The sequence below is a fragment of the Phragmites australis genome, chromosome 23 (assembly GCF_958298935.1).
Source record: "Phragmites australis chromosome 23, lpPhrAust1.1, whole genome shotgun sequence".
Classification (NCBI taxonomy): domain Eukaryota; kingdom Viridiplantae; phylum Streptophyta; class Magnoliopsida; order Poales; family Poaceae; genus Phragmites; species Phragmites australis.
The window spans coordinates 22,233,066-22,246,110 of NC_084943.1; the positions used below are offsets into that span (position 1 = coordinate 22,233,066).

The window sequence follows — 13,045 nt, forward strand, 5'->3', positions numbered from 1 at the left end:
TTTTCCCTTCATTGTGTCGCGCATCAGTTAGGCTCCCTGTTCTCAGCGCCAACAGTAAGAAGGTAACCTCAGTTTTGCAATTGAAACATACAATTTCTTGATTATCACATCGCGGAATTGATCCATGTCATGGTGTCAAGGTCTATCCATCCACGCCTAGGTTTGAGAGTCTGAAATCTTAGGCTAATGGTGGATAAAAAAAAAACCATCTTGCTTTTCATTTGGTCTATCAGCTCCTCAAGCTAGTACTGGTTCTTCCTATCGCTACTGTATCAGTTGAGAGGTATTTTTCGGCAATGAAAATCATAAAGACAGTATTACAAAATCGTATCGACGATAAATTTATGAATACTTCTATCATATGCTTCGTGCAACCAGCATTTCTTATTACAATTTCATGATGATGTGATAGTTTGCTTTCAAAAGATGGAAAACTATAACCATAAAGTGCAAGAAGTAACCACTATTGTAAAGAGTTTATTTTATCACAATATGTCGTTACTAATTTTATCCCTTTCTTATGCATGGTCTTATATTATTAGAAGTTATAAGTTAGTGTCATGAGTTTGTAGCGACTCCGGCGACCATTTATCCTGGATTCGCCCTATGTCTAGTGGAACGGAGGGAGATCCTTTGACATAACTGTACGTGTGAGGTTATCATTGATATGCAGGACCTATTGAGAGTTGATTCACGTATTAGTAGCGATGTCACACATGCAATTATGAGGAACCACAACCGCATCCTGGTGGAACGTGTGAAAGGAGAAGAACCTGAGTATCTTTCAAGCTAGGAGAAAGACTCGACCATCTGCAGGTGACATGGCGCGCAAAGGAAGAGATCGACATTCATCGATTGGCGCTCCAGGGAGGCAGGCAGTTTGAGGCAATAGAGCCCATTAGATAATACTTCATGGCTGTTTCGGGATGTATGACTCACGTTTAGTTGTTTTTCTCACCTGCAATCTAAGTTTTATTAGAACCAGTATGTACCGGCTACTGTAGTGGTCTAGCTCTTGTAAGACCTTTGTGTGTGTGTGTGTGTGTGTGTGTGTATATATATATATATATATATCAAATGTCCAACCACGCAAAGGGGGTTTGCACGTCTTTAGTCTATATCGTTAGTGAAGATGGAGGGAGATCAACTTAAATATAGTTATATTTACCGACCTAGCATATGTGGATGTGCGGTCTTCTTTTATAGTTTTATTTTTATACAGTTACAAGATATGAAGATTGTGTCGGTTGAGAGTTCGATCGTGACGTATCTTATGCATGTGGGTTTTTTCTCTTTCTATATATACATATATATATATACCCGTCGTCTCCATAATATTTATAAAACTACTCCATCCCACGTAGGAGAGCAAGTCTCAGAACCCATCATCCTTGAGATCTTACATCGAGAGAGCACGAATATGGTTTTTGGAAAACGTTTGGCACCATTGCTTGCGATCTGCGTCCTCTACGTCATCTTTATCATTAGCATCACAATGTCTTCGGCATCTTCTGCACGGGGAGGCCAATCGCTACTGCCTATGCAATCACATATGTTATTTCCTGATATCTCACATGATCTATTTTCTGTTGTTCCTGTCATCGAGTATAACAAAAAGATATTTGTGTAGCACTACTATATATATATATAGAGTATGCTCCTGCTATATAATCATACTAGTTTATAGATTAATTTAAATCGAAAAGTGCTGATTTTTTCAACACTTTTTTCTACCCCCAATCTAATTGTAAAGGCAGTGCTCCTGCCGGGTTTTCGTCAAAAAAAAAAAATGGCCGGGCTGTTTGATTGAGGTCGATCTTGTTTGGAAAAGCGAAGCCACGGCTGTGCCCGGTGCGGTATGGCACTGTACCAACTCAAACTTGGCGAACCTCATCACCTCCTGCCTCGTGGCGTCCAAGTCAAACGCACAAGAGGGCAGCTACTTCAGCTGCAGGGGTGTGCCGAGAAGAAAACGATATGATTCATTGAGAGGTATTTTGACCAAAAAAGAACTGTCACCTCATTGTAACTGTTGATGGCCCTAATATCTCGTGCTTAATTTCGGCGTTCGCTTTCGGCCCTACTTTCATGCTACATAGCCTAGAGCTGCCATTGTATGCAGGCAATCAGATTGGATGCAGTGCAACACTGATAGCTCTAGTTGTTGTCAAAGCAAGTCACTTTTAAGCCCGGTGAGGTGTGCTATTAACTGGCATCAAGAGTCTAACATTCGGGCGCCAAGCTTCCCAACGTGTCCACTTCTAGATTGCTTCAAACACAAGGTAGAGATCAGCATTTCAAGCAAGGAAACAATGAACAATTCAATTCCTTTTGTGCCACTGAAAAACATCAAAATTCCTTAGCTACCACTGTAAAATTAGTGATCTTTTTTTTTTTTTGCCATCGGTTGATTTTTTTCGCTACCTTGCATGCCATTTCCATCGGATGGCAGTTAAATAGCATCAAAAAAGACATTTTTGCCCCTCTTCTCCCTTATCACACAAGAGCCGAACTGTTCAACTTTGTTCATCCAACAAAGCCACCGTCGGTGACCTAGTCTCCTCCAGCCACGACCAAAACTACTGCCACAACCCTCGATGAGCACCCCTATACCCTTCCTAAGCCCTCCGCCTTTCCTCTCTCTTTCTCTTCCCCCTTTCTCTTCCTCAACCTTCTTCTCGCCTTTTTGAAGCTCACACACGCACCCCCTTGGCACCATCTCCTGCCGCCTCTCTGCTCATCACCGGCTGTCATTAGTGTCTCTCCGACCAAAGCAAGCGCATGCCGAGCTTCACCGAGTCTCATAAAATGCTACCGAGCCAGCTCGTTTGGCCCCAAAAGCATCACTCATGCAATCCCCGCATCTCACAACCACCACAACCGATGGCTCACCAGATCGAACAGATCAGTGACGTGGAGGAGCTCTATCTCTCAATCAAAGTTGGCAAAGAAGGTCATCGAGTTCAACTTTCACGGTGAGGGAGCAGCAACAGGTAGTACATACACGAAGGGGAGCTTGCGGTGATGCTCCCGTGATGGATTTCGTTTGGAGGGGTGCAGCAGAGCGGGGAGCAATAGCTCGGCTAGAGAGGAAAAATGGCGGAGGGAGAGATGTAACAAAGGGAAAGGGGTAAATGAGTCTTTTGTACCTACACATAACAACCATTTTCACAGTAGTGGCACTGAGGGGAAGCAAAATCTCATCTAGTGGCGCAAATAGGATGAGTTATTTTTCAATGGCAGTTAGGAGATTTTGATGCTTTTCAGTGGCATACAAGGAATTGACTCTTTTTTTTTTAAAAAAAAGTGCAATTTACCTTTTCGAAGATAAACTAAATAAATGTTCACTTTGACACTTCCTCTGAGTAAATAATGCAAAAGTATCATGGTGAACAAAACAGATTACTGTTAGGTTAAAATGTCCCATGTCCTTTTACCTTGCACCAATCATATATAATGCAATCGATCGAGTGTGCAGTGGGGTCAATCGTGTGGTAGGTTGTCAATAAGGTAGATATGCACACACAAGCGTGTTGTCTTGCTGCATGTCTGAATGTGTCCAGTTAACAATTTCAACATAGCATGGCCTTGTGCCTTATCTCCTAGGCAGCCACGGATGTGTATGCATGGGATGAGGCAAACATTTTTCAACTTGAGCTTTACACATCAAATCAACTTTACTCCCAACATGATATGGTTTGGCTCGCTAGTTGTGTTTTGTGTGGTAACAAATGTATAAATTTATTCCGATTTGGCCACATGCATGAGGCTAGCTTACACATCTCAAGGCTCGCAACGTTCAAGTTATCTTTTATTACGGTTGAGTATACATGTAGCATGACAGCTAAGGGTAATTAGCAGTATATGTCACGCTTCTTTTCTAGATTATTACGGTTGGGTGATCATATATGTTGGGATAAGTACCATGACTTCCTACCAATCAATCATAAGCCAACAAATGATAAAATAGAGGTTAAATAGTCCTTGTTTAAGCCAGCAAGCTACTAGAGGCAACTGGTAAACAGTATGTGATTTGATTTATTTGATCTTTGTTATTTGAAAAAAAGGCTTTTCCCTGCATACATATCGCTATCTATTAATGTTAAAAAGGAGTCACCATATTAGTTCTCAAGCTCACGAAATTACCATATTAATCAAAAATAATAATAATTTAGACCACTTATTATTATAAATATCTAACAGTCTAGATTAAACTAAAGAGTCCATATCAAATACGATTAATAAATAGTTAAATTAGGAATTAAAAATTATGAAAATTAGTTGTTCGATTTTCATACGTTTGAGAAACAAAATATCTAAATAAAGAGTCCAAATAAAATTCATATCAAATATAGTCTTAGAAAAAAAGAAGGATTCATATCAAATATAGTATTAGAAAAAACAAATTATTATAAAAACAAATACCTAAATAAAGAATCCAAGTAAAATACAATTAATCATAGATTATCGTGATGAACTATTGCAGCGAGACTAGCAACGCTATTAGCGTGGACCACTTTGCTAGTTTTCTCATATTTCAAAGTCAAATATTTATACTTCAAAAACAAAATCACGTTTAATTCAAACCACACAAAAAGCACTATTTGTACGGCACTGGAACAAAGAGTAAACAAAATTTTCAAAACCAAAAAAACACTAAACAAATGAATTAACCCTGTTCTCCAGAACAAATATCTAGGACCCTCCCCCATGAACAAACTGCGTTACACCCAAGCTGTAAAACTGCACTGCACTGCATAACAAGTATGTGTCACTGTTCCTTAAGAAATTCAGCATCTAGTTCTGCTCCTCCCGTGCATCAGGATCCTCCTGTCAGGCCATAGTAATAAGTGGATACAAATTAAAAAGATTTAGATTCTACTCTGGAGCCATTAAAAAACCCCGTACATGTAAATATCACGAGCTCGAGATCTTGTCGTTGTCATTATTTCAGAACTGGTAATGTAGTGGTACTATTTTGATGTGATCTTCAGTTGACTGCTGAATAAGATCTCCATCTCTGCTGGGCACTGGAAATTTTGACATGTGTTTTTGTATTTTCCCGGGAGAAAAAAGGCAATTGCTAACATAGTTAATGATTTAAGAAGAAAAGTGCAATTTTGGATTCTGTCCAATCCAAAACTTAAAGTTCTCAATTTTTTTGCATGTTTATCATTTCTTCTTTTACAGAGATAACTTAAGTTTCGTTTGATAAAACAGTTCAATTCAAAAAATAAAATTCTGGAGTTCTCGCGGTGGGCCCCCTTTTCTGACCAATATTCTACAAGACAAGACGATCTTGGTGCAGCCGTGCAGGACGTAGGCAGAGGACACTTGCAGTGAACAAGGCAGCAGCAAACTTATTCAGCTCTGTCTTGCTCTGCATCTTCTTTTTAATTACTCCCGTGCATGCAAAAAACCAAAGCCTCTGCTACACAATCTCGATCTTGGGTGCCCATGCATCTCTCCATTTTGATGTACAAATCTGATCCTTGATCTTGGTGTCCCTCTCGTTCTCATCTCACTCTTCTGCACCAGAAGACTACCAAGAGGAGCCAACAAAGAAGAAGCTACTAGTACAACTCACACATACAGACAGTCAGACACATACACAAAATAAAAATAAAAATACAGGATCCTAACAACTAGCAGCATCTACATGGACATGACATGCATGGAACTTGAGAGCTTGGTATGCACAAGCTAGGAGGCAACACCTCGCTCATGCATGGACAACGGATGCATGCATCAAGCTAGCTTGTTCCTTCTCCAGCTGCAGCCTGATCTCCCTGTTGAAACTGGAGATGAACTCCTCCACCCTCCGGTTCAGCTCCTCGTCCGACAGCCTCGAGTACTCGCTCTCCTTCTCGGTCTCCTCCGCCGCCGACGGCCGCCCCTCGGTCGCCGTGCGCCGGAGCTGCCTCTCCTCCCTCACCACCACGCTCTTGTCCTGCACGGGCGCCACCAGCGCGTGCGAGTGCGACGGCCTGTGGCTGTGCCTCCTCCTCGTCCTCTCCTCCCTCGCGAGGCTCCTGCTCGCCGTCAGCCTTTGCCTTGCCCGCACCGTTGCGCCGCCCATGGCCACGGCCTCGCCGGCACCGACATCCGCGGCGGGGGCAGAGGGCGGGCTTATGGCCATAATCTCTCTGCTCTCCGGCTCGCTTGCGACTCGTTCACCTTGATCATCTCTCACAACCAACGCGCGTTCGTTCTCGGCGATCACCTCCATCAGGTCTCCCTGCTCCATCAGAAGCAATGCTTGGTTCTTGATTATGTCCACCTCTTCGGAGACAGAGACACCCGTCGACGCGTGGCCGTTCTTGACGCCCGCCGGCTCGCCGCCGGAGACGACGAAGGAGAGGCCATCGTCGACATCGGCGTCGACAGAGCATGAGGAGGAGGAGGAGCCGAAGAAGAGCATGCCGGAGTCGGCGGCGATGACGATGATGATGGAGTTGGACATGAGGAACCAGAAGGTGGTGTCCTTGAAGAGGGCGGCCGGCGGGACGTGGAGGAAGGAGACGTAGAGCAACAGCAGCGACATCACTAGGATGGAGATGGACACCGTCCTCATCAGCTGCTTGCTGCTCTGTGCAGGACCTTGCATGTTTAGGAGAGGGAGCATGTACCGAATATGCTTCCTTCCTTGCTTGCTCTGGCCGGTGGCGTTGAGGTATTCTAACTTTTTGTGTGTGTGTGTGAGAGAGAGGTGGCTTGTAGAATGTTCACTGCGAGAGAGAGTGTGTGGTATGGGTGGCCCTTTTATAGCAGGGCAGGAGAGGAGAGAGATGTGGCCTAGAGAAATCAGAAATATGAAGACACTTGTCAAGCGACCGCGGTACCATTGAATTGCCTTTGCCAGCCCTAATCTCAAAGCCAATTCGACGGCACTAAGTACCAGGCTGTCACGTTCCTCTCCCAATCACCAAACCAAATCGACTCAATAACAACGAATTTCCTCACAAACAGATAGTTATATTGCTACTCGATCAAGTACAACGGTGTAGTTACAATTTGGGGTAAGAAGAGGTACGGAATGGGTGTAGCTAAGCAATACTGGACTGGTCGTAGAAGAAGGGAAGGGAATTGGACAAGAGCAATAGAAGGAGCTCAGAGCAGAGAGGGAGCGTTGGGGAAGACAGCCGAAGGAGGAAGAAAGGTTATATGTAATCTTCAATTCATCGACGCCGTCTCCAGTACGAGTACTCATTCATATAAGTAGCTCCCTGCCGAGTGGGCCAAGCCCACCCCTTGCAGCCCAGCTGAAAGCCTAGGTCCAACCCCAGTCCATGACATTCCTCCCTCTTGAGACTCTGCTTGCCCTCAAGCCGACGCCGGGAACTGAGGATGACTGAATTCCTGTTGTCGAGCATCGGTCCGCCAGGATCCCAAAGTCCATTTCCTTCAGGCAATTCCTCTCCATATGTTGCAGCTACAAATAACACCAAAAGTTGCAGTAGCAAGTCAGGTGCTTTAGGTACTGCAGCAACAAGGAGCCCAACTGAATCTCCACTCTGGTTTTTCCATCTGTGCTCAATGATTAGTGTATTGAGATTGGCTTCAATATCACCTGAAAAATCAGATGCCAAAAAACGCAGGCCATCGTCTTGCTTTGCCGATGCTTTTCTTTCAATCACATCAGTGCGCCAAGATGTAAAATCAACACATCTTTTTTTTCTTTCTAGAAGACGCAGGAGAGCTGCGTATCTTTGCATTAAGAGGAAAAAAAGTTTGGTTACACAACGACCACTAAGGGTCGAAAACACGTAGATGAACACGGAGGAAATTTACATCGGAGAAATAACTCGGAAAGAAAGACGTTGCCACCCACTAGATTACAGAACCATACTCACGCAAACGCTCTATGAGACTAGCCAGGTGAATCGCGCTGCATCGCACCACCGATCGACTTTATCCCATATGAGAGCCACCATAGTGTCATAAGAGATGCATTTTTTGTTGAACACCACATCATTGAGAAATAACCAAATTTTCCAGGAGATTAGCAGGACGATGAAGTTTAGACCTCTCCGGAAGGCCTTGTTGACTCGCCCCCAGAGCTCAGACCACCAGTCCAGCAGGGGATTGTCTACAATTGACGTGTGCACCTCCAACAACCTCCACCAAAGTTCCCTAGCCGAAATGCAGTGAAGGATGAGGTGGTCCATCGTCTCAGGAAGCTATTAGCACTGAGGGCACGCATCGTCAACTTGAAGGCCATGGCGTCGCCTACGCGCTGCTATCCACAGTCGGTCTTGAGTCACCAACCAACCAAAGAATTTGACCTTTACTTGCGCCCAATCCTTCCACAAGATCTTGGCACCCCCGAAGCGAGTGCAACCTTGAAACATGAGCAGATAAGCCTATGCCTGATGTACCAAAACATAGTCTCCAAATACTGTTGTACCTTCAATGTGTTGTCAATGAGTGGATGCAAGTCATCAGCATCAACCAAGGAATGCAGCCACACCACACTTCCATTGTCCAAGGTGTCATGCAAATTAAGCCGTTGCTTCAATTCCATATGATAAATCCATGCACTCCCACTTTGGAGCAATGCAATCTCAGACCCTACCATTACAGCGACAAGGCTTTCAATTTCATCTATCAACACAAATACGAGGTTGTTTTCTTCCTCCACCATTTCATGGATCTTCTGGGAAAGTTTGGCCACCCATTTTCCACATTCAGGAAACCACTTGCTGAACAACGAATGCGTATTGACTTCAATCAATTGACACATAGAATAGCTCCAGATTGACAAGTTAACCTCTTCAACTCCTTCTGAGCTTTGCTCCTTGACTGACAATAGTGGATGCACTCTTAGATTGCTACCCTTGATGAGACGGAAAGTTCTCAGGAGAGCTTCTTCTGGGAGCTTGAGAGTTTCAGCATTCAACTCAAGTGTGCAAAATCCTAAGGCCTTGCATTCCTCTACATATTGCTTGCACATATACACCCTCCATGCTTTTATTGCCCCAGTTGGTGATTCCTGGGTTTCTTCTTGTTCCATAGGTGGCAGCCAAGGTGATAACAACAATTGTTTGCGGTGACAGCTGCTCAGAAAGTCATAGGCTACCCCAATGGTTGAGGTCGAGTAGACGGCTAACTCCAAGAAACACACATTGCCAAAAACATAGCTAACATTGAGATCAGGGTTGCACACAGAGTGGACGACGCTGCAGTTGGTTCTCTGAAAAACCCACCATCCAGCACTAAAGTTCTTCATCATTCGGCGTGCCAGCTTCAGCATGCTTCGCTTACCCTCTCGCATTATAACTGACGAGTCGTTTGCTGAAATTGTATCAGGGGTAATGAGGATGGCCACGGATTCACACTGGCGCTACAGCATTGCAAGCCACCACCTGGCTCCAAAGACGAGTCCAGATCGGAGAAGTGGCCTATAGAGTTGGTGTACTGATACCTCATCGTATTCCGTATGCTTAACCCATGTGACCTTGCAGTAGCCATTGGGAGTGTCTTGCATCACACAGCTAGAAGGTAACCTCCTGCACTTAACATTTCCAGCTATGGATGTTGTTGCAGAGTTCTGATCTCTCACCAATCCATCGATAGACCGATCCACTGCTGCCCATGCACCATCAGCCAGCTGCTTGCAGAACCTGAAAAGTGTAACCTCCCTGATAGGGAGGGACTAAAGGTGGGAGGACCTGCGGCTCAGCCTTCATCAGCAACAATGCTCCATTTCTGCTTCCTACAATGCTGGTTAACACCTCCTCTAGGATTGTGGCCTTAGAAATCATGCAGGAGAACATGACCGACCACCTCCTTGAACTTGCGGGTAGGGGAACCACAATTGGGATGACCGGGTCGAAGATGAGTGTGTAGTTGTTGTCCATGTGCAGCTCCTAGATGAAAGATGAAGGATCCGAAGGTCGCAACAGTGATAGCGGAGAGTCATCGATTTCCTGAGCATTGTGCCATACCACTGCACTTGCCCACGAGGGCCATGGCGGCAATCTGATTACACACAGAGGAATGCCAAGCATGTCGAAGTGGTACCTCTCCGCCACGGGAACGGTGAGGACGATATTGGTGATGGGTGGGCTGCTGCAATGGTGGACACGATAGATGCTGGTGTGGTTGCGGAGGCGATGACGTCTCTAGTGTAATCTTCAATTAATTGATGTCGTCTCTAGTGCGAGTACTCATTCATATAAGTCACTCCCCTTGTAGCCCAGCTGAAAGCCTAGGTCCAAGCACAGTCCGTAACACAGGTGTGTTTGGATTAGGGATATTGCTTGATGGGATATGACCATCCAATTTTTAAAGATATTTAGTTCAAGGATATATATAGATGGGGTGGCCACATTTGGAGAATATTTTTTGAGATGTTGTATGGGCTTATCCGGAAAAAAAAATGTTGGACAGAATTATTCATGTTCTGGATGAACTTTATCCTAGATGATATGGTGGATGAACGTTCTAAACCGTTTATTTGATTTGCGATCCGATTGTATCATTATATTCATTGCAATTAAATCAGTAAAACAAGATCTCACATGATTATATTTTGATGAAAAACTATATATATGACAAGCGGGTCTTATAAATTTTGGCTAAGCCCATCCAAATTTTATCCATCCAACCAAACAAGAAATTGGACAGCCCTATCCATACTATCAAATAAGAAATTAGATGACCACAGGAAATTGGATGGTCATATCCCATTTGATCTTATCATGTAACCAAACGCCCCCAAGTAGTATAGATAATCAGTCACTTGTGTGACTGGAAAAACTAATTATATGTGGATGTGCTAGTAGTAATTGCCAATTGCTGTGTAGGTGGAGGTTTGTGGTTGTCTCTGAGAGAATGATTGGTGTTTCTAGAGAGTGCATGCATAGATCATATGGGGGAGAGAGTTCCATTCCATCACTGGTAGTACTACCAGCTCTTGTAATCCTGTGGCTGGATGTGGTTTTGTTGCCTGAATGGGGAGGGCAAGAGCTGGATCGATGCTATTGGATTCAGGCATGCAATTTGCAAGGGCAGGGCACTCACTGTTTTGCTCATTTGATCAGACAAGATGGGTCTGTTTGAAGTGCATGTTGGCCGGCAGGTCAGGACAGCCACTGGTCATGGTCACAGGGACATATATGGAATTAATGGAAATGCAGTGAGGGAAAAAAATCATACATCTTTTTGATATGTTAGGGGGAAAAGCATGGTTGTGCATTCAAAAGTGAGGTAGGAACACACTGGTATATATATCCACAGGACCTAACAGGCTTGGCTAGGTAGCATGCATCAACTAAATTTGGTCCTCAACCATACCGGGCTGGTGTAGCTAGGTTGAATTGTGTTTACCTTTTTAAAAGGGGAATTGCTTTTTGGGATTTTGCTATACCTTTTCTTGATTTGACTTACTCTGCTTGAGATAACTAATATGATAAGATCAGATCCAATTTATAGGATAAAAAATTGTTGGAAATGTTTCACTTTGCCATTTGAGTTTAATTCAAAGCTCCAACAACATGTTCATGTGAGTTTAATACAAAGCTCTAACAACATGTGTTTCGGAGGATGAATGATTGTCAGCCTCAAGCGTTAGAAGAACGTAAGAGAAATCAATCTGTGGAGAACTTGTCAATGATACACTGAAACCAACCGAATCCAAAAGTATAGTTTACCCTCGTGGCTGTAAACTAAACAGAGCTATGAAATGGCACAGTGACAGCCAACTGTGGGCATCCAATCAGGGGTGCCTCAACTGATTTGCCACAAAAATTGGAACTCTTTAATTTGCAAAACTAAAGTAAACCTAGGCTAATCTATGAACTCCTTTCTGAACATCTCAGGAATGACGGTTGAAAAGACATGGTCTCTGGACTCTTGTGCCCAACACCCAAAGGCAGTGTGCATCTGGTGAGAATGATTGGGAGCAAGGTGAAGGACACAACCAAATGATTAACACCAGAAAAGCAGGGGAGAACTAGGGTAAACCAACATAGGTGCAATGCAATGTAGTTGATGTCACATCAGAATGGGCTCCGGCCCTAATTCCCTTGTTCTCATGTCCTGATGGCTCATCAATAATTGGGCAATTACCGGCCGGCAAGCAGGTCCTGCATGATTGGTTTTTGCTAATCATGGAGTACAGGTGGCATGCAATAAGTTTGGTCGTAGGTAAGAGCCAAGCGTTGCAGTCAGCAAGTTTGCGAAGCAGCAGCTTATCTGGATTTGCTTGCCGGTACGTACATGCTGTGGCCCAAGCCCAACCCAGCGTGTAGCCGGAATAGACAGACACGTGCGCGCGCGTGCAATTTCTTGGCCCAGGATGCTCCCTGCGAACTTAGAGGAGTTTTTTTAATATATTTTAAATATTTAAATAAATAGATTTTTGATGGCAAGATTTGCAGAAATAGGTCACTACCACCATCTGAAAGGGCTACAGTACCTTCAGATGACGGTAAAGATATCACGGTGACACTGTCACCCCTTACCGCCCTCTCAGAGGGCGGGTAAGGACCTCCCTCGCATCCGTCACCCTTACCATCCTCTCAGGGGGCAGTTAGAGGCCGCCCCCACCCGCCCGTCACCCCTATATAATGGTCAAAATTCAGGAAAAAATCTTATTTTAATCTTTAAAAAAAGAAAGGAAGAGTAGAGGAGAGGAGAGGAGAGGATGGAGAGAAGAGGAGAGGAAAGGGAGATAACATGACGAAGCTCTATTGTTTTTGATCTGTGGATTTTGGATCTCGTTTTTCGGTAATTTTTTAAACTTATGTTTTTCTTAGTAATTAAAGTACCACTAGATCTAGAGTTTAGCGGCATAACATTAGTTACATTAGATACGACATAGGGTTTAGAAATGTAAGATATGCTGTATTTTGTAGTATATTGTAAATATTAATTATGATACGGTAAGATAGCCATCAGATGCACATTAGTATTTAGAGTATGGTAGTTTCGAATATCTAGATTTTACAGAATAATGATGTAAGTAATAATTATAGCTAATTAGAAACTTTATTAAATAGACGGATGGTTAATTAGTTTAATTTGGTTGGTTTGCTTTGAG

General features: G+C 43.7%; 1 protein-coding gene across 1 annotated transcript; it reads right to left on the reverse strand.

Annotated features, from left to right (window-relative positions):
• Positions 1-5,099: 5,099 nt before the first annotated feature.
• On the reverse strand, positions 5,100-6,723 carry LOC133906711 (uncharacterized). The gene has a single exon (XM_062348686.1). The coding sequence runs from the start codon at positions 6,623-6,625 to the stop codon at positions 5,723-5,725; it is 903 nt and encodes a 300-aa protein (XP_062204670.1). The 5' UTR covers positions 6,626-6,723; the 3' UTR covers positions 5,100-5,722.
• Between the last annotated feature and the right edge of the window lie 6,322 nt (positions 6,724-13,045).